Here is a 20,820-nt window from a genome sequence, read left to right as displayed (position 1 = left end):
GCACTCCCTTGTTTCTTTTTGAGCCGAGAACGTAAGAACATAAAAATACTTTTTCTTTCTTTTCATCTGCCTTTACTTCTCATTTCAAGGTTTCACAGAGTGCTGGTCTCAACCCACATCAGTGATACTGAACTCGCCTTCCCCAGACAGAAACATGAAATGACTTAAAAAAATAGAAAATATTCTTCTCGCCAGGCACACAAGACTGTACACCCAAACCAGAAACGCTGTGGCTGTGCAAAGTGTGCTCCCACGCCCGCGCACACAGGCGCACTTAAATAAATAACACGCGCACGCACGGCTTTCCCCATTTCAAAAAGGCAGACGGTCTGGTGAGTTTCAGCACTTGCTAGGAACAGGCGTGTGGCCAGGGAGGTGCCCCGCGGGTAGCACTGGCTGCTGACGGACCCCTGGTGGATCAGAACAGAGCTGGCACCTGAGCCGCTGAGCAGGCGGCTACTTCTGGCTCTGTTGAGTTTTGGAAGACCTTTGAGAGATCAACAGCATCACCGGGTAGGTCCTGAGTCCACGGCTGATACGTTAGGGTCACCTGGGGGCTGCTAAAAGCCCATAGTCCTAGCCCCATCTGCAGAGTTGGCTTCTGAAGGCTGGGAGAAGCCCTGGAACCTGCATTTCTAAAGCTGTTCAAATCCAGGCCTTTGGAGGCTTAAGACTAAGCCTGCACCATTTCAAACTAAGTACAGTCAAAGAGAAAGATCCCAGCATGCGTCCTCGCTCTCACACTTCTGCTACCTGAGCACTCTCACAGCAGGTTCCCAAAAGAGATCTGGCCTCATCCTTTTGTTAAAACCTGCTTTGAGAGGTGGCTTAGATAATGGCAGAGTGGGCTGGGCACGGTGTCATGCCTGTAATGCCAGCACTTTGGGAGGCTGAGGTGGGTGGATCACCTGGAGGTCAGGAGTTCGAGACCAGCCTGGCCAACATGGTGAAACCCTGTCTCTACTAAAAATACAAAAATTAGCTGGCTATGGTGGTGGACGCCTGTAACCCCAGCTACTCAGGAGGCTGAGTACCCGGGAGGCTCAGAACCCGGGAGGTGGAGGTTACAGTGAGCCACGATTGCACCACTGTGCTCCAGCCTGGGCAACTGAGACTCCATCTCAAAAAAAAAAAAAAAAAAAAAAATTGAGATAATGGCGGAGTATTTGCCTCTGACCCACCTTCGCCTTCGTGTGTGACCAGGGTGAGCTACACGAGGCCCAGATCTCTTTAACACGCCCTGAGGACCAGCGCAGATTCTCCTTTATGGGGCTGGGCCTGATCTCCCCAGTCGTAGAGGTGTGGTGAGTCATCTATTGTTTTCTTACCTGCAAACAAAATCACTTTACAGCAGAGAGAGGTGAGGGAATTCTCGTACCCAAGACCCACTTGAAAAGTGGAGAGCAAACATCCCTGAATCTAGAGGGTACCCCAGGCACCTTGGGGAGCTGCCAGAACTCAGTCTAGGGAGGACACACAGGGCGGGTTGCACAAGGATCAGGGCGTCCTGTCGGACAGTAGGCACCAGGTGACCGCCAGGTGCCAGGACCCAGGCAGTCTGGCGGGAGGCCTGGGAAGGTGGTGACCCCAGGAGGAGAACAGTCTTCGCTGGGCCCAGATCCACCAGCTGGAAGACTTGGGGTGACAGTCCTCAGCCGAGAGCCAGGTGCAGCCTCGAGGGGCCCAGCACCGCCGCTGCACAGAGGAGGCATTTCCGTTTATGGCTGTTTAGCTCCTTAAGACATTTCAAGTCATAAATAAATAACCAGTGTAAACAAAAGGCAGCTGTGTAAGTTCTTTTTGCAGTTCAGGCTCTTCAGCCCCTTTAGGACAACCAGCGTGCCTGGTCCCCACGGCCCGCGGCTGCCTCCTCTCGGGCCCAGGGCTGGGAGATGCCGCTACTGCCTGTTGTCCTTGGACACGTTGTGGGCCAGCCAGTTCACTTTGGTTTTCCAGCTCTCACGGAGGGCTTCATTAAACTTCACTCGGAAGTGCTTCAGCGCCTCCTCCTCTGTTTTCCCCAGTGCCAGGGAGTCCTGCGAACAAATCACAGCGGTGTCCGCGTTAAGGGGACCCAGACCTTGCTCTGGGATGCGGCCCTCTCTGGGGACTTCAGAGTCACTGCATGAAGGGGTTAGCAGAGAGCCCCCGGCATCCCAGGAAAAGCTCTCTATTCCGATCCCGCCCTCAAATGAAGGTACCAAAGACGTCTTGGCCCCAGAGCCCCTAGTTCTCAGGTTGACACTGTGCCCGGCCCACTCTGCCATTATCTAAGCCACCTCTGAAAGCAGGTTTTTATATATATATATATATTTTTTTTTTTTTTTTTTTTTTTTTTGGAGACAGTCTTACTCTGTCCCCCAGGCTGGAGTGCAGTGGCATGATCTCGGCTCACTGCAACTTCTGCCTCCCAGGTTCAAGTGATTCTTCTGCCTCAGCCTCCTGAGTAGCTGGGATTAGAGGTGCCTGCTACCACACCTGGCTAACTTTTCTATTTTTAGTAGAGACAGGGTTTCACCATGTTGGTCAGGCTGATCTCGAATTCCTGACCTCATGATCCACCTGCCTTGGCCTCCCAAAGTGCTGGGGTTACAGGTGTGCACCACCATGCTCGGCTAATTTTGTATTTTTAGTAGAGATGGTGTTTCTCCATGTTGGTCAGGCTGGTCTCGAACTCCCGACCTCAGGTGATCCACCCACCTCGGCCTCCCAAAGTGCTGGGATTACAGGCGTGAGCCACTGCGCCCGGCCGAAAAATATCTTTTAGAAGGCAGAGGGAGCCAGATCTCATGTGGCCCTGTGGATACCTGAAAGCCCCGCAGCCCGAGCACAGTGGCCCAACCCGAAGAGGTCACTACACATCTGCCACTAGGTGGAACCATGCCCAGGTGGCTCAACTCTGCTCCAGCCACTTCCCCCTCCACCGCCCACCAACCCTACTGCTGGGTCCTGGGACGGCGTAAGGCACACAGAGCTCAGTGCCCTTTGGGGCCTACCGCACTCAGGGCCCTCCTAGGTCGAATTGCTCGGGGGCAGGCCTTGGAAGGCCATTGGCGACAGAAGACTCCCTGCCTGGCACATACCTTGAGGTACTGGATGTCTTTGGAGCAGCTGAGCTCAGGCAGGCCTGCCGCCCGCATCAGGGCAAAGAGGTGGAGGAAGAGAAGCCCGTGGCGCCGCAGGATGGTGTAGGCCCTTTCACAGTAGCCCCGGAACCTGCAGGTGGGGGGCACAGGAGGTGAGAGGCTCTGGGTCCTCCCAGCCACAGGCCAGAGGGCCGCTCTGCATTCAACCAGCCCCTTCCCTGAAGGCACCTGCCCTTGCCCTGGAAATGGGTGGACACAAGGCCCCCAGTTCTTCTAACTGACCCCCGTGCCCCAGCCAGCCTCCTGCTATACGACCCACAAACCTGCCCACATTGCCCAAAAGGGGCACTGCAGGGCAGAGCAGGGGCATGTTTCAAACCCATCACCAGCTGGGGTGAGGGGCCAAGTTTGGGGCTGAGAGCTGAGCCCCATCCTGCACCCTGCCTGGGAACCTCTGCCCTGTTCACTGGGGCCCCACACTGAGGGGCATCTGGTGGGGCTCAGGCACTCTTACCTTTCAAATTTCTCACTGTTATTAGTCTTCCCCTGCTGAATCACATGGACAAAGTCATAGGTGAGGATGAATGGGACACGCTCACGGTTGATTCCAAACTTGGTCTTGAAATTCCCCAGAAAGTGGCCAAAATCAATGTGGAACAGCTGAGGGGAGAGGAGAGGAGGGGGAGGATTGAGAAGGTGTCAGAGAGGAGAGAATCCAGGGGAGACAGGAAGCCAGCAGGGCTGGGGGACCCCTGCCACAGAGCTGTGTGCCAGGCAGAAGGGCCAGCAGGCTGGGGCCAGAAGCCAGGTCCCCGCGGCAGCTGCCAGCACCACCCCCTGTACCTGCCCACTCTCTCGGATCATGATGTTGTCGCTGTGCCGATCGCCGATGCCCAGCACATATGTGGCCACACAGTAGCCAGCACAGGAGAGGGTGAACTCCTCAATGGCTCGATCCAGGGCCTCCCTGGGTGGGGAAGATTGAAAACCATGGCCACACCATTTTGCAGCTCCTCCTACCAAGAGGTGGGTTATTACTCCCTCTCCCCTTGAATCTGGCCCTGTGACTTGCTTTGACCAACAGAACATGGAGGACACAACGCCGGATGTCGCTTGCAGACGCTACTCCAGAGCCAAGGCCTGAAGACACCTGCAGATCTTGAACCCCACACCCTCAATACAGAGCCATGGAGAGAAGGTGAGGCTGCTAAATGAGGACGCCTCATGCAGAGAGGCATCACAGACAGCTGGTGCCAAGTCCCCAGGAATGAGACGCGTTATCTCAGACCCTGCTGGCCCAGTTAAGGCACCAGATGAGAACAGCTGCAGAGTGATTATGCAGAACCAGCAGAAGGGCCGCCCAGCTGAGCCCAGCCCTAGACTGCAAATTTGTGAGCCAATCTTAAATGGCTGTTTTTTAAGGCCCTGCACTTTGGATGGTGTTGCATAGCAAGAGACACTGATACTTGGGGAACAGAGACCCGCCTCACCCCAACCCAGACACAGGCTGGTCCTCAACTGAGCCAAATAGCCACAGAGATGGTCTGAGGCCCCTCCCCGCTCCTTTGCTCTGACAGGTTAGGCCTCCCACTCCACAACCTCTTGGAAAGAAGGTGTGGAGTCTCCTCCCTGGGCCTGAAACCCACCCTGGGTTCTTGGACTTCAGCCAGTTGAGCAGGGCATCCTTGTTGAAGGCGGCTGTGGCTGCCATGTTGCTCTTGTTGAGTTGGATGTTGGCAATGGTGTCTGAGCGGAGTACCACCTCAATGAGGCCTGTGCGGTCCCCGGTGGGGAGGCAGCCGTAGGGGGTCATCCTAGGCAAGTGGGAAGAGGGACGGGCAAATGGCATGGTCAAGGGCCGTCCCTGAGGCCACTTGAGCCCCAGAAACTCATGGTGCCCCCAAAAGCCACAGAAGATGCTGTTGCCCACATTGCTAAAAAGCAGGGGAGCGATGCTGGCTCCTTGGAGACACCAGCACCAGCACCTCAGGTGCAGAAAGCACCATGGCTGAGCTCACGTTTGCTTGGAACAGAACCAGCCAGGGGCCTTGGGAGAAGATGCCACTGTTTCCCAAGATGGGCTGAGGGAGCCAGGGGCACCCGGGCAACTAAAGCAACAGAGCAGGGTACACACTAAGCCCCAGGAGTGGCCTTCATGCATACTGCTGCCCACCACCTCCTGGCCTAGAGTTAAACTGCTCCCAGCTCTTCCTAGGACAGCCCTTTCCCCAGCTAAGATGGTCATGCCACCTTCGACAAGGACCCTTCCAGAGGCACAGACTCCCAGGCTAGGCACAGACACCAAGGGACGACAGCGGGTGGGGGCCCTCACCTCAGGTCCAGCCCCTCCTGCTTCCACAGGACGTCCATGAGCTGGATCATCTGCAGGGTCAGCATGTCCTGCCGGAGGTCTGTGCCGCCGGCCAGTGGGAGGAGAAGTATGAGTTTCTGGTAGGTTCTCTGCTTCCAGCCACACCCAAGCTCCTAAGTCCCAGGATTCTGTCTTCTCCACCCCAACTCTAGGAGCACCCCAGGACCCCCCAGGGCAGCACAGGCGGGGTGTGGGGAGGCCAGGCCCTCACCATCCCCGTTCTTAAAGATGATGCCCACGCTGCCGCCGCTGCCTGCCTCCTCGTTGCTGTACATGATCCACAGGGGCTTCATCTTGGAGTCCATGAAGGTGCACTGCTCCACACTGCCGGGACAGAGAGCGGGCAGTCAGGGGGCTCCTCCGCCGGCCTCCCAGGGGTGGGAGGAGCCCTCATGGTGGGGCTTGGGCTCACCAGACTTCAGCCAGCAGGGTGCTGGGGTCGAGTGGGGACTGCAGGTGGGAGAGGGCCTCTAGGTAGGCCTCCTGCCGCATGCACAAGTGCATCAGCTCCTTCGTCTGGGGCTTGGGGGTCTTCTGAGAGCTCAGCTTGACGAAGTCGTTCAGTGCCTTCAGTTTGCTCAGTGCTTCCCCCTGGTGGGCAGATGGGAGAGTGGCAGTGGGCAGGTCCCAGCCTTGGCCCAGCCCTGGGGATTCTCAGAGGCTCAGGGCCGCCGCCTGCCCACCCCCAGGGCCCTGAGCCTCACCTGCTTCATCAGCACCTTCATGTGGTGGGTGCTGCCCCTGCAGTAGGCCTCCAAGATGAGGCCGAAGCGCAGGGCCACCGACGGCACGTGCATCTCGGAGCTGGAAGGGGAAGGGAGGGCTGAGCCTCGCCAGGCAGGACCACGCAGCCCCTCCCACCCAGCAGGACCTAGTGAGGCCAGGACACCCAGGCCTGCTGGAAACATCCCCCATGGCCTTCCGGGGAGACTCAGGGGCTGGGATTCCCACAGAACGGCTGGGGCGAGTCCCGCTACCGGAGGTGCCAGAAAAGGAAGTGGCCGATCTTGCGGTTGGCCAGGGCCCGGTCCAGCAGGAATTTGGTCAGCTCGCAGTCCAGGTAGGACTCATACTTTAGCACCTGCACCAGCTGCAGCAAGTACTGGAACAGCTCATCGTCCCTGCAGGGAAGGAAGGCGCTGGGGCCCGGAGCTCCCTGACTCAGGACAGGAGGGAGCTCCCTCGGCAGCCAGAGGGAGGCCAGGCAGGAGGGAGCAAGCCCACGGGAAGTTTCAGGCCCCATCCAGAGCCCAGGTCCTGGCAGCCAAGACACAGCTGCCCTCTGGAGAAGTGGGGAATGCCCAGCTGGGACTCACGTCAGTTTCCGCAGCGACTTGATGGCAAAGGAGCCTACGTGGCAATCAGGGAAGCTGAAGTCCAGCAGCTCCAGGGCGCTCAGGACAGGCAGCTCCGGCCAGGAGCACAGCAGGTAGAGCATCTGTGGGGAGCAGAGGCCGAGGTCAGGCTTCGGGGTGGTCGGGGTCAGGATGATGGCCGGCTAGGGTCAGGGTGAGGGTTGGCCGGGGTCAGGGTGAGGGTTGGCCGGGGTCAGGGTGAGGGATGGCTGGGGTCAGGATGATGGCCGGCCAGGGTCAGGGTGAGGGTTGGCCAGGGTCAGGGTGGTGGGTAGCCAGATGCTGTGGTCTGCCCCCAGCTTCACCCTCAGGTGCCCCTCCCCACCCACCTGGGCCACATCCTCGTGCTTGTTCCACTTGGTGACCAGCAGCAGCCGGGCTAGCGCCTCCGGAAAGTGCTCCTGGACTTCGTGCCGCAGCTTCCACACCAGGTCCTTCTCATGCTCATACAGCTCCCCAGACCCCCGCCGCTCCAGGATTTCCCGCAGCTGCAGCTGCTGAGGGGTATGGGCAGGGGTGAGGGCTCTGGCTCCATGCCGGCTCCGTGCCCCCACCCCACACCCCCACCTCACTCACCTCCTCCTCGGTGACATGTACACACTCACTGTGCCGCCCCAGCTCCAAGATCTGCAACAAACAGCTGCACTCAGCGTCCCCCAGGGCCTGGACCAGCCCAGGCAGGACCCCCAGGCAGGGGGTCGCCACCCCGATCATCCTTGAGGGGGCGCTGTCCCGTGCATGGAGGCATATCCACGGCAGCTCTGGCCTCCACCCACGAGATGCCAAGAGCATCCCTCCCAGCAGCTGTGACAATCGAAAATGTCATCAGATTGCGCAGCGTCCCTGCAGGCAAAATGGCCCCTGGGAAGACCCCAGATATGCCTGGTAGCCCGGCCCCAACGTGGCCAGGGAGCACTCTCTGAAGAGCTCCAGGAGCAGGGCCAGGAGAGCTCCCCGTCAGCCCCTCAGCCTCACGTGGCGGGGCCCCCACTGACCTTCTCCAGGGCGGGATAGTACACGGGGTGCGGGGCCACCTCAGGCAGGCAGATGAGCAGGGCGGCGGCGCTATCCGTGTTGGGGTTACTACGCACAGTGCCTGTGGGGTTCAGCAGCTCGCCCTTCTCATCTGAACACAGGGGCAGAGGAAGTTGTAGAGGGGAGACCAGCATTTCTGGGACCCTCACATTCCCAACGCCTCTCCCTCCCGGGCCTGGGCCGACCTGGGACGGAGGGCCACATGTAGAGACAGCGTTCCCCAGTCTTAAGCTGGTCCTTGTAGTCAAACAGCATGAGGTTGGCCCAGGCAATGGGGCAGTCCTGCAGGAGGACAGGGCAGGTGAGGACAGCCACTCAGGGGCCTCTAGACCCAACTTCGCTGCCCTCCCCCGGCACCCCACCCGAGAAGACCCAGAGCCCAGCTAAGGTCTCCCCACCAGACCCCTGGGAGACCCTGCTTGGGGAAGGAGAGGAGCCGCTTTTTCCTCTTTCCTCTGAGGGCTCCAGAGGTGAAGCCAGCCGACATCTGCTGCCCCCTCCTGTTCCCACCCTCACCCCTACTCAGGCTTTTTTTTTTTTTTTTTTTTGAGACGGAGTCTTGCTCTGTCGCCCAGGCTGGAGTGTAGTGGCGCGATCTCGGCTCACTGCAACCTCTGCCTCCTGGGTTCAAGCAATTCTCATGCCTCAGCCTCCCAAGTAGGCATGCACCACCACGCCTGGCTAATTTTTTTTGTATATTTAGTAGAGACGGGGTTTCATCATATTGGCCAGGCTGGTCTCAAACTCCTGACCTTGTGAGCCACCCGCCTTGGCCTCCCAGAGTGCTGGGATTACAGGCATGAGCCACCACGCCCGGCCCTCCTGGCTTCTTAAGAAATCCCCAAACAGACGGCACAGCCCGGAGGCCAGCCCAGCCCAGCTCAGCTCAGAGTGAATCAGCCCCAAGGGGAGCCACATACTGGGACCATGACTCAGCACCCAGCCACTGTGCCTCCAGGCCAGCCACTGAGTCAGGCTTTTCTGCTCCAGGGATGACACTGTGCTTGTCCTTCCATCCCAGGGCACTACCTGCAGGTTCCTGCAGGACCACAGCCCAGGCCAGATATTCTGAGGCAGCATGCATAGGAGCCCAGGAGCCCAGAGTGTCCCTCGAGCAGGGCTGGTGGCCAGACTGGGGTGGACGAGGAGGCTGGGGTCCACAAGCAATCCCAGGACTCCCATCCCCAGGCTGTGTGCTTGCCGGGAGGAGAGTGGTGAGTGGCCCAGCAAGGGGCTGCGCTGGCTTCCCAGGGCCTGCACCCCTCCCCGCCGGCCCCGGGACCCACCGCCTTCTTGGACTTCTTCTTGGTGGAGCGGGCCTTCTTGGCTTTCTCGATCACGGCGTACAGTGCAAAGCAGAGACGGGCCATGCGGGGCAGGTCGCAGATGTGGATGTCGAACTCCAGCCGCTGCTTCCACACAGGTTCCGAGCACACGCTCACCTCCGAGCTGGACACCGTCTTGCACAGCATCTCGTTGCCGTGGAAAAGCCCTGCCTGCACCACCAGCTGCAGAAGGTGCCAGGATGAGGGGTGAGGGGTGAGGGGTGAGGGGGTCCAGCCCCTCTCCCCTCCCCTTAAGGAGGTGTCAATCTCCCTGTTGCATGTCCTCAGGTGGGTCTGAACTCTACTTCCCATGCAAAGGAAGGTGGTGCAGCACAGGGAAGGCCTGAGGGGCACGCGTGGCCCTGGGGTGAGGGAGGATACCATGGGCTAGGCACGGGTGCCCTTGTCTCAGCTCCCCCAACTCTGGGGACCTCGGGGCATGTCCATTCCCCACTCCAGGCTTCAGTTTCCCCATCAGGGATCTGCAACTCCAGGGACCCTTGCTCTAACATCCTAGGGCTCCCCGGACTTCTCAGATTCCTAGGAGCCCATGTGGGTGGGGAAGGACTTTTCTTGCCACCTGATGTCTGGCCCCCTCCAATTCCATCTGACACCACCACCCTGGAAGTCCCTCTGATCCAATCGCCCTCGATTCCTGCCAGAGGAACCCAGACCTGCCCTGCTCATACAGTTTCCCCAGTGAAACACGCTCCAGGCAGGAGAGCCAACCTGAGGACTCAGGTATCGCGTCCTGCAAACAGGACAATAAAACCCATGCCTGCAGGCTGTTGTGATGGAGTGTGTGAAAGTGTGAAGACAACAGGGAGGTGGGCTCGGCCCCCAGGGGTTGAGGCAGGTGCAGCCCTCACAGGCTGCAGGCACCGTCCTGGTGTCTCCAGGGAGCGCCACAGCCCCCAGCCCAGCTGGACCCAGCCCCTCTTCCATGCCCGGCCCCTCCCCCAGCTCTGCAGTCCCAGATCCCTGGGCTGAACCTGGCCTCACAACCTCCACCAAAGCCAAATACCCAGAACGCTGCTTGGCCCATGTTTCTACGAATCGGCCTCCAGGGCAGGCTGGCCCGCCCCCCTTCCCACTTCCTGTTTTCAAGCCGCTCACAGCGCCCCAGGCAGGGATGCTGGGTAATGTGGTCAGGTGGCTTTCATGTGATCCCCCTCCTTCCTCTGCTGCCCCTCCGGGATACAGCCACCTTGTTGGTGCAAAAAAACAGTGTCTCCCCCACCTATCCCAGGAGCCCCACCTTCATCCGCTCGTCAGCGTTCACTTTGCTGCCCTGGATGAGCTCGATGCAGAACGGCTGCTCCAGGGACCACAGGGACACAGAGAAGGGCTGGGGGTCGGGGAGGCAGGGCTGTTAACACGGCTCAAAGAACAGCTTGTCTCCCTGGTCGATGGTGAGGCCCGTGACCACTCGGGGTGGGTGAGAGGGTCACAGGTTTGCGGCCAGGCTTGGGCCTGTCCACAATGCTCTCCTTTACCAGAAAACCTGCCATGCGGGCTTCCCAGGGGGGCCCAACACCCCTGAGCTCTGCAGAGAAGGGCAGCCGGTGAGCCAGGCATGGGGCTGCCCCCCACCCACAGCGGTCCCACAGGCTCCCGGCCCAGGACGCTGGTCAGCTGTGTTGGCTTCCCCAGCTCAAAGCCCCAGCCCTCCATACCAAGGGCCCCTGGACTCATGGCCAGTAGCACCTGGAGTTGAACGCCAGGCGAGAAGAAGGGGTGGCTCGGAGGGGAGGCGGAAGGCGCCATCTCACCTTCTTTGCAGGAATGGGAGGCGGCTTGGCACGTGGTTTCTGGACCTGGGGGGCAGGGTTGCTCTGCTCATCCCGCATGGCGAGGATGGAGGAGGAATGGACCATGGTCAGGTGAGGGGTCAGCCCACTGTGCAGGCAGCTGCAGATGTACTGAGACGGGGCGCAGGGTGAGCGGCCGGTGGGGCGGCCCCAACCACTCCCTGGACACCAGGATTCCCAGGACCCCCCAAGCTGCCCACTGCCTGTCCCAGGCCTTGGGGGAGGGGAGGACTTCCTGCTGGTCTTTCCTGCCCCACCTCCACCTCCCGAAGACGGAGCCCCTCCTTGTGCTCTCAGAGAGGGCCAGCGCTACCAGGGGATGCTCTGGTGGTGACCCAAAGGCCTGGCTCAGCAGGCTCAAGATGCGCCCAAATGTCAGCTCCCCAACTCCCACCCAGGACCCGTCCAGGGCGGCGGGAGCCCAGAGTGCAGCGGGCCTCAGCGGCCTCACCTGGAACTGGCAGAGCGGGTAGCTGCCGTACAGGTACTCATGCCTGCCGTTCACCTGCAGCGTGTAGTCTTCCGGCTGCTCCACCAGCGGCTGCCGGAACACCGTGGCCTTCTTCCGCAGGGCACAGGCCATCAGCGCCAGCGGCACGTCCTTGGTGGACACCTGGAAGGTGAAGCTCTCCTGTGGGGAGGAGGGAGGTGAGTCTGCTGCCCTCGAGGCCCCCGGGGTTCTGGGGCACAGGGCAGGGTTGCCTATTTGCCCCCAAGGACAGGGTCTGGGGAGTTCACGGACGACACTGGGAAATATTTGTTCAAAGAATGAACTGATGCCCAAAGCCCCACACCACTGGGTCATCCTGCCACGTCGAGCTTGCCTGGGGGGACGTTCAGCTGAGCCCCACACATGCACAGACACCTGGCAAACACCATCTGATGCCACTGGGGGAGGGGGGCCTGCGGATGACTGAGGAGTTTCACGGAGGAAGTGCTCCCCATGGACAGAGCAGCCTGGATGCCGCAGGCTACGAACGGGCTCACCTCGCTGCCCTCAAACTTGACGTTGACCAGGAGGGCCCGGTTTGGGAGCCGCAGGGTGCCAGGCCCCCAGGTTCGAGCGGAGGGCTCCAGCTGCAGGGGGAAGCTGTACTGCAACCAGGCCTCCCAGCCCAGCTGCTGCCGGCGGGCGGCCGCCTCCTCGCAGAACTGGCACATCTTGGCACGAAAGTCGTTCACTTCTGGGTCACACAAGGAGTCAAACTCGTGGAGGCCTGTGGGGCGGGGAGGGCTGGGTCAGCGGGCAGGGCAGGCAGGGCCAGCCCGGCCACACGGCCCACCCGGCAGGGCTACCTTTGCCGATGAGGAGGCTGATCTGCGAGTTGATGAGCTTCTTCACGCGGTCGCCCTCGCGGGCCACCAGGCGCAGGACGGGCAGGAAGGGCTGCACGTCGCACAGACGCCGTTGCTCATCCTCCAGCTCCTGCTGCTCCGCCGTCTGGTTGATGCAGGTGAACACATAGGCCTCGGGGCCACTGAGCATGTGGAAGAGTGGCTCATACTGGGCGCGGTGCCACAGCAGCTGGGGGGACAGTCACTGGTAAGCCCCTCCACCCAAGGCAGCCACTGAGAGGTGGGAGGCTGAGGGTGGATGGAGAGCTGGCCTCCAGCCTGGGGGGTCCAAACCTCCCAGAGGGCAGAGGCAGACCCCAAGATCTGTGCTCTCTGCAGCCCCCCGGGTGCTGATCATGGGTGGACAGGCTTCTCCACTGCTGCCCTTCTGTGGGGGCAGCTGGGAGGTGCTGAGATCTGGGGCTGGCACCACGTCCCACAGGCTTCCCTCCCAGAGCGCAGGACTACCCTAGGTCACTCCAGAGATGGGTGCCATGACCTTCACGCAGCCCAGCTAACTATCCTGGGGTTCTTCACCTATTTATTTTATTTTTGAGATGGAGTCCCACTCTGTCGCCCAGGCTGGAGTGCAGTGGCACAATCTTGGCTCACTGCAACCTCTGCTTCCCAGGTTCAAGTGATTCTCTTGCCTCAGCCTCCCGAATAGCTGGGATTATAGGCAGGCACCACCATGCCTGGCTAAATTTTTTGTATTTCTTTTTAGTAGAGATGGGGTTTCACTGTGTTGGCCAGGCTGGTCTCAAACTCCTGACGTCAGGTGATCCACCCGCCTCGGCCTCCCAAAGTGCTGGGATTACGGGTATGAGCCACCGCGCCTGACAACCCTGATTTTTAAATGTTGGTAACGAACTCAAAAATATTTAACACAGCAAGGGGGCCCAAAGAGAATTCTCCATGGAGTGTGTGCCCTGGGGTGACGGGCCTCCAGCTCTCCCAAGCAACAAGCAGTTGAAAGGTGTTCACTGAGTCACAAAGATGAGAAAGGAGGGAAGTTCCCAGTGTTCCTACCAAGGGCAACGGCTAACTATGGTCTGTCAAGCAGTGGGATGGCGCCAAGCTGTGACAGTCTAGGGACTGTCTATGTGCTGCTCTATGTGCTGGCCTGGAGGGGTCCAAGGTGTGTCATTAAGTGAGGGGAAAACCCCAAGATCTAGAGCAGCAGGTGTGAGTCAAGCCCATTTCCATTAAAACACAAAACAGGACGGGCGCGGTGGCTCACACCTGTAATCCCAGCACTTTGGGAGGCCGAGACGGGCGGATCACAAAGTCAGGAGATCGAGACCATCCTGGCTAACACGGTGAAACCCCGTCTCTACTAAAAAATACAAAAAAACTAGCTGGGCGAGGTGGCAGGTGCCTGTAGTCCCAGCTACTCGGGGGGCTGAGGCAGGAGAATGACGTAAACCCGGGAGGCGGAGCTTGTAGTGAGCCAGTGAGCTGAGATCCAGCCACTGCACTCTAGCCTGGGCGACAGAGCGAGACTCGTCTCAAAAAAAAAAACAAACCAAAAAACACACAAAAACCCTAATAAACATACTGATTAACATAGGCCAGGGGTTAGCAAACCACCCTTTTCCTGGTCAAATCCACCTGCTACCTGGTTAACCCCACAAAGCCACGCCCCTTCATTTACATATCACCCAGGGCTGCTCCTGTCCTGTGGTGGCAGGACTGAATCATCACAACAGATAACAGAGCCAGCCAGCTAAAATATTTACTATCTGGCCCCTGGGGATAAATACAAATACGAAGAATCGGGACCAAATCGAGATGTATATGCTATGCCTCTGCACTGTTTGCATTTTAATAACCCACAGGCACAGCTCTGTAAGTGGAAAAATAAGACTAATTTAAAATGACCTCTAGGTCAGGTGCGGTGGCTCACTCCTGTAATCCCAGCACTTTGGGAGGCTGAGATGGGAGGATCACTTGAGCACAGGAGATCACGGCCAGCCTGGGCAACATAATAAGACTCCATCTCTACAAAAAATAAAAAAATTAGCTGGTTATGGTGGCATGCACCTGCAGTCCCAGCTACTCAGGAGGCTGAGGTGGGGCAATCATTTGAGCCCAGGAGGTTGAGGCTGCCTTGAGCTGTGATCATGCCACTGCACTACAGCCCAGATGACAGAGCAAGACCCTGTCTCAAAAAAAAAAAAAGTATAAAAATAAAAAACTAAAATGATATCTGTAGCTTGGGCAACATGGCAAGGTCCTACTGCTACAAAAATAAATAACTAAATAAAATTAGCCAGGCGTGGTGGTGTATGCCTGTAGTCTCAGCTACTCAGCAGGCTAAGATGGGAAGATGGCTTGAGCCCAGGAGGTCGAGGCTGCAGAGGAGCTAGGATTACACCACTGCATTCCAGCCTGGGCAACAAAGTGAGATCCTTCTCAAGCAAAATAAAATACAATGGTATCTATATAAAGTTAATAACGTGAATAAGATGTTATATCGTTAACTCAGAAAAAAAAGATACGAAAGGTCATAATCAGAACTATCACAAAAAACACTGTACATAGAGGAGAAAACAGGCAATAGCCAAAGTATTCACCGTGGTTGTCTCATATGGCTGGATCAGAGGTAATTTTTTTCCTTTTTCCACTTTTTTTCTTTTCCTACATTTTATTTTTTATTTGTGTTCATTTTTGTTTATTTATTTATGTATTTTACAGACGGGGTTTCACTCTGTCACTCAGGCTAGAGTGCAGTGGCGGATCATGGCTCACTGCAGCCTCAAACTCCCAGGCTCAAGTGATCCTCCTGCCTCAGCCTCCTGAGTAGCTAGGATTACAGGCACATGCCACCACACAGGCTAATTTTTTTTTTTTTTTTGAGATATTGTTTTGCTCTTGTTGCCCAGGCTGGAATGCAATGGCCTGATCTCGGTTCACTGCAACCTCCACCTCCCAGGTTCAAGCAATTCTCCTGCCTCAGCCTCCTGAATAGCTGGGATTACAGGCATCCACCACCATGCCTGGCTAATTTTTTGTATTTTTAGTAGAGATGGGGATTCACTATGTTGGCCAGGATGGTCTCAAACTCCTGACCTCAGGTGACCTACCCGCCTCCACCTCCCAAAGTGCTGATAAGAGACGTGAGCCACCATGCTTGGCCCTGGCTAATTTTTTTATTTTTTATTTTCTGTAGAGGCAGGGTTTTGCCATGTTGCCCAGGCTGGTCTTGAACTCCTGGGCTCAAGCAATTCTCCTGCCTTAGCCTCCAAAAGTTCTGGGATTACAGGCATGAGCCACTATGCCCAGCCTTTTCCTAAATTGTAATGTGTCCATATTATTCTTCCAATGGAAGGAAAAAGAAACTTAATTTTTAAAGACATCTCCCAGGAAGAGAAGAAGAAAAAACTCTCAAAGATGATCCATTACTTCTTTCGTTTGTTTTCCCTGCTCCCAATTATAGCTTTTAAAATTCTGGGATAAGGGCCAGGTGCAATGGCTCACAGCTGTAATCCCAGCACTTCGGGAGGCCGAGGCGGGCAGATCACTTGACGTCAGGAGTTTGAGACCAGCCTGGCCAACATAGTGAAATCCCGTTTCTACTAAAAATACAAAAATCAGCTGGGCATGGTGGCACGTGCCTGTAGTCCCAGCTACTTGGGAGGCTGAAGCAGGAAAATCGCTTGAACCCGGGAGGCAGAGGTTGGTTGCAGTGAGCCGAGATCGCACCACCGCACTCCAGCCTGGGCAACAGAGTGAAACCCTGTCTCAAAAAATAAAAATAAAATAAAATTCTGGGATAAGGTCCTGCCCTCCCACAGCCTAACGCTTGATCTCTCAAGTCCCATGCTCAGTAAGGGCACAAGCCCTTTTGGTCACAAGACAATATCCACCAAATATCATCCACATATTTTATCCTTTGACTCAGTAGTCCATCCTGAAGAGTATTCAACAAACCAAAATCTCTTTCCAAAGATGTTGTTTACAATTAGCCTACAGTCCCAGCTACTCGGGAGGCTGAGGCAGGAGAATGGCGTGAACCCAGGAGGCGGAGCTTGCAGTGAACCGAGATCGCGCCACTGCACTCCAGCCTGGGCGACAGAGCAAGACTCCATCTTAAAAAAAAAAAAAAAAAAGATGTTGTTTACTATGGCAACAGCTTTAAAGACAAAAGACCTGTAAACCACTTAGGCAGCCTTAGGATGGAGTGTGGTTTCAAATATGATGGCACATTCTAGCCTGGGCAACATGGTGAAACCCCATCTCTACAAAAAATACAAAAAAAAAAAAAAAATTAGCTGGGTGTAATGGCACGTGCCTGTAGTCCCAGCTACTCAGGAGGCTGAGGCACGAGAATTGCTTGAGCCTGGGAGGCGGAGGTTGCAGTCAGCTGAGATCATGCCACTGCACTCCAGCCTGGGTGACAGAGCGAGACCATCTCAAAAACAAAAACAAAAACAAAAAACACCATTATTGGCCGGGCGCGGTGGCTCACGCCTGTAATCTCAGCACTTTGGGAGGCCCAGGCGGGAGGATCACCTGAGGTTGGGAGTTTGAGACCAGCCTGACCAACATGGAGAAACCCCGTTTCTACTAAAAATACAAAATTAGCCGGGCATGGTGGCGCACGCCTGTAATCCCAGCTACTCAGGAGGCTGAGGTCGAAGAATCGCTTGAACCCAGGAGTTGGAGGTTGCGGTGAGCCGAGATTGCGCCATTGCACACCAGCTTGGGCAATAAGAGCGCAACTCTGTCTCAAAACACACACACACACACACACAAACCCCATTATTTATCTTTTAAAATTCTCATCTGAGGATCCCAAGTCTGAAAAGCAATGCATCTGTCCATCTGTCTGTCCGTCTGTCTCTCTCTCTCTCTCTCTGAGCACCAAGGTCTGAGGACCAGATGGAGGCTGTACCTGCTTGATGGTGCTGAGGTTGGCATTGCGGGACACAGGGAAGTTCAGGTAGACCCCTGTGGGCAGCAGGAAGTCAACCACGACGCTCTGATTCTCCTCCTTGGTCCAGAATTCCATGGGGCAGTCCACCCCAGGGGGCATCCTGCGTTGTTACTTCCCAGATGCCAGTGGTCCTAAAAATGAAGAAATGGCAAAGTGAGCTACCTCAGCTGGGCTGGGTGAGGCCTTTGGAAGGGACTCTCTGGAAAACAGTGGGGTCCTTGGACGGCAGGAAGCTCAGCAGTGAGTTCCCGACCTGCGGGCACAAAAAGCTCGCCTCTCTCAGGGCCTCGTCCTGCCCAGGGTGGCTTGTGGCTCCTACCACTCCGGGCCATGGCCCCAGCTGCCTCTTCTCCCAGGCAGACACTGCATGTCCTCCCCACAGCAGCACTCGCAGCAAACCATCTTTCCTCAGGAACATACACATCCACGAAACCCAGTCATGGCCACCAGCTGGCACAGAAGGGAGACGGCAGGACAGCTGGTCAGGGACCCTGAGACCTGAGAGGCCGAAGGCTGCAGTTCTTAGAAATATATTTTTATTGACTGATTGATTGATTGATTAAGCCGGAGTCTTGCTCTGTCACCCAGGCTGTAGTGCAGTGGCACTACCTGGGCTCACTGCAATCTCTGCCTCCTGGTTCCAGAGATTCTCCTGCCTCAGCCTCCCAAGTAGCTGGAATTACAGGCATATGTTACCACATCTGGGTAATTTTTATACTTTCGTAGAGACAAGGTTTCACCATGTCGGCCAGACTGGTCTTGAACTCCTGACTTCAAGTGATCCGCCTACCTCAGCCGCCCAAAGTTCTGGGATCACAGGCGTGAGCCACCATGCCCAGCTGTGAAATATTTTTTTTTTTGAAACAGGATCTCAATTTGTTGTGCCAACTGGAGTACAGTGGTGCCATCATAGCTCACTGTAACAGAAATTCCTAGGTTCAAGCGATGTTCCCATCTCACCCTCCCAAGTAGCTGGGCCTACGGGTGCGCACCACTAAACCTGGCTAATTTTTAAATGTTTTGTAGAGACAGTCTCACTATATTGCCCAGGCTGGTCTTGAACTCCTGGGTTCAAGGGATCTTCTCACTCTGACCTTCCAAAGTACTGGGATTACAGGCATAAGCCACCACACCCAGCCTCTTTGAAACTTTCTGACCAGAAACTAAAAGGCTTAAAAATGGCTTTGGTCATCTAATAATTGGTTAAAATATTCCAATCAGGCTGGGTGCAGTGGCTCATGCCTGTAATCCCAGCACTTTGGGAGGCCCAGGCAGGCAGATCACCTAAGGTCATGAGTTCAAGACCAGCCTGACCAATATGATGAAACCCTGTCTCTACTAAAAATATAAAAATTAGCCGGGCATGGTGGTGCATGCCTGTAATCCTAGCTACCCAGGAGGCTGACACAGGAGAATCGCTTGAACCCAGGAGTCGGAGGTTGCAGTGAGCCGAGATCATACCACTGCACTCCAGCCTAGGCAACAAGAGTGAAACTCCGTTTCAAAAAATATATATATTTCATACCAAACCCTCCAGTCATACCCACCCCCAGTAACAAAATGTTACAAACACAAAGGACCTGGTGAACCCCCTCTTCCAGGTCCCCTTCTCCCTTCCCCACCTCTAGCCTACTCCACTGCAGGTTAGCAGTACCTGGAGTCTGATTATCATTTCCATACATGTTTTTCGTTTTGTTTTGTTGAAACAGAGTCTTGCTCTGTAGCCCAGACTGGAGTGCAGTGGCGCAATCTCAGCTCTTGGGCTCAAGTGATTCTCCTGCCTCAGCCTCCCAAGTAGCTAGGATTACAGGCACCTGCCACCACGTCCAACTAATTTTTTTTTTTTTTTTTTTGAGACAGAGTCTCGCTCTGTTGCCCAGGCTGGAGTGCAGTGGTGCAATCTCGGCTCACTGCAAGCTCCGCCTCCCAGGTTCACACCATTCTCCTGCCTCAGCCTCCGAGTAGCTGGGACTACAGGCGCCCACCACCACGCCTGGCTAATGTTTTGTATTTTTAGTAGAGACGGGGTTTCACCGTGTTAGCCAGGATGGTCTCAATCTCCTGACCTCGTGATCCGCCCGCCTTGGCCTCCCAAAGGGCTGGGATTACAGGCGTGAGCCACCGCGCCCGGCCCTAATTTTGGATTTTTAGTAGAGACAGGGTTTCACCATGTTGGCCAGGATGGTCTCAAACTCCTGACATCAAGTGATCCACCTGCCTTGGGCTCCCAAAGTGCTGGGATGACAGGCATGAGCTATTGGGCCCGGCCTCCATGCATGTTTTTATATTTTTATTATACCAACATGTATCCACATCCAATTCCCGGTACTACTGTGTGCTTTAACTCTGCATACGGTCAGGCATGGTGGCTTACACCTGCAGTTCCAGCACTTTGGGAGGCTGACACGGGCAGATGACTTGAGGCCAGGAGTTTGAGACCAGCCTGGCCAACATGGCAAAATCCTGTCTCTACTAAAAATACAAAAATTAGCTGGGTGCGGTGGTCCATGCCTGTAATCCCAGCTACTCGGGAGGCTGAGGAATGAGAATCGCTTGAACCCACCCAGGAGGCAGAGGTTGCAGTGAGCAGAGATTGTGCCACTGCACTCCAGCCTGGATGACAGAGTAAGACTCTGTCTCAAACAAACAAAAGTCTGCATGTACACACAGTGTCTTCTGCGACCTGCTTTGGTCACTAACTGTGTGTGTGTGTGTTTTTTTTTTTTTTTGAGATGGAGTCTTGCTCTGTTGTCCAGGCTGGAGTCCAGTGGAGGGCTCTCGGCTCACTGCAAGCCCTGCCTCCCAGGTTCACACCATTCTCCTGCCTCAGCTTCCCGAGTAGCTGGGACTACAGGTGCCCGCCACCACACCAGCTAATTTTTGTATTTTTTAGTAGAGACAGGGGTTGCATGGTGTTAGCCAGGATGGTCCTAATATCCTGACCTTGTGATCTGCCTGCCTCAGCCTCCCAAAGTGCTGGGATTACAGGAGTGAGCCACTGCACCCGGCCCTTTTTTTTTTGGAGATGAAGTCTCGCTCTGTCATCCAGGCTGGAGTGCAGTGGCACGGTCTCAGCTCACTGCAAGCTCTGCCTCCAGGGTTCACACCATTCTCCTGCCTCAGTCTCTCGAGTAGCTGGGACTACAGGCACCTGCCACCACACCAGCTAATTTTTTGATATTTTTAGTAGAGATGGGGTTTCACTGTGTTAGCCAGGATGGTCTCGATCTCCTGACCTCATGATCCACCTGCTTTGGCCTCCCAAAGTTCTGGGATTACAGGTGTGAGCCACCACACCCGACCCTCACTGTGCTGTTCTTTAGATTTACCCAGGCAGACACACGTGGCTTTAGTTCATTTGTTTTATCTCTTGCACAATATTTCATTGTGTAAAGAAGCCACAATTAGAAGAGATCATGTCCTTTGCAAGAACATGGATGGAGCTGGAGGCCATTATCCTCAGCCAACTAATGTAGTAACAGAAAACCAAACACCATATGTTCTCACCTATAAGTGGGAGCTAAATGATGAGAATACATGGACACACAGAGGGGAACAGCACA

At 56.0% G+C, this 20,820-nt stretch overlaps 1 protein-coding gene across 10 annotated transcripts in view; it reads right to left on the bottom strand.

Moving 5' to 3' along the window:
- Nucleotides 1-55: 55 nt before the first annotated feature.
- PIK3CD (phosphatidylinositol-4,5-bisphosphate 3-kinase catalytic subunit delta) overlaps nt 56-20,820 on the bottom strand; it is a 99,371-nt gene continuing 78,606 nt past the window's right edge. For 6 of the 10 annotated variants that reach the window (XM_050788047.1, XM_050788033.1, XM_050788042.1 and 3 more), the window contains 22 exons: nt 17,216-17,388; nt 12,280-12,508; nt 11,971-12,200; nt 11,435-11,614; nt 10,945-11,094; nt 10,431-10,520; nt 9,134-9,355; nt 8,033-8,129; nt 7,808-7,938; nt 7,389-7,439; nt 7,142-7,309; nt 6,774-6,895; nt 6,435-6,578; nt 6,162-6,261; nt 5,870-6,048; nt 5,669-5,781; nt 5,419-5,497; nt 4,733-4,900; nt 3,930-4,053; nt 3,601-3,746; nt 3,084-3,216; nt 56-2,036 (listed from right to left, as the gene is read on the bottom strand). In XM_050788047.1, coding sequence (XP_050644004.1) covers nt 1,899-2,036; nt 3,084-3,216; nt 3,601-3,746; nt 3,930-4,053; nt 4,733-4,900; nt 5,419-5,497; nt 5,669-5,781; nt 5,870-6,048; nt 6,162-6,261; nt 6,435-6,578; nt 6,774-6,895; nt 7,142-7,309; nt 7,389-7,439; nt 7,808-7,938; nt 8,033-8,129; nt 9,134-9,355; nt 10,431-10,520; nt 10,945-11,094; nt 11,435-11,614; nt 11,971-12,200; nt 12,280-12,508; nt 17,216-17,356 — 3,135 coding nt within the window. In that variant the 5' untranslated portion in view covers nt 17,357-17,388 and the 3' untranslated portion in view covers nt 56-1,898. The remainder of the gene's footprint in view (nt 2,037-3,083; nt 3,217-3,600; nt 3,747-3,929; nt 4,054-4,732; nt 4,901-5,418; nt 5,498-5,668; nt 5,782-5,869; nt 6,049-6,161; nt 6,262-6,434; nt 6,579-6,773; nt 6,896-7,141; nt 7,310-7,388; nt 7,440-7,807; nt 7,939-8,032; nt 8,130-9,133; nt 9,356-10,430; nt 10,521-10,944; nt 11,095-11,434; nt 11,615-11,970; nt 12,201-12,279; nt 12,509-17,215; nt 17,389-20,820) is intronic. The other 4 variants (XM_050788060.1, XM_050788069.1, XM_050788073.1 and 1 more) reach the window with 3 other exon arrangements.

This window comes from Macaca thibetana, chromosome 1 (genome assembly GCF_024542745.1).
Source record: "Macaca thibetana thibetana isolate TM-01 chromosome 1, ASM2454274v1, whole genome shotgun sequence".
Lineage (NCBI taxonomy): Eukaryota > Metazoa > Chordata > Mammalia > Primates > Cercopithecidae > Macaca > Macaca thibetana.
This window is presented reverse-complemented; position numbering and strand designations above follow the sequence as displayed.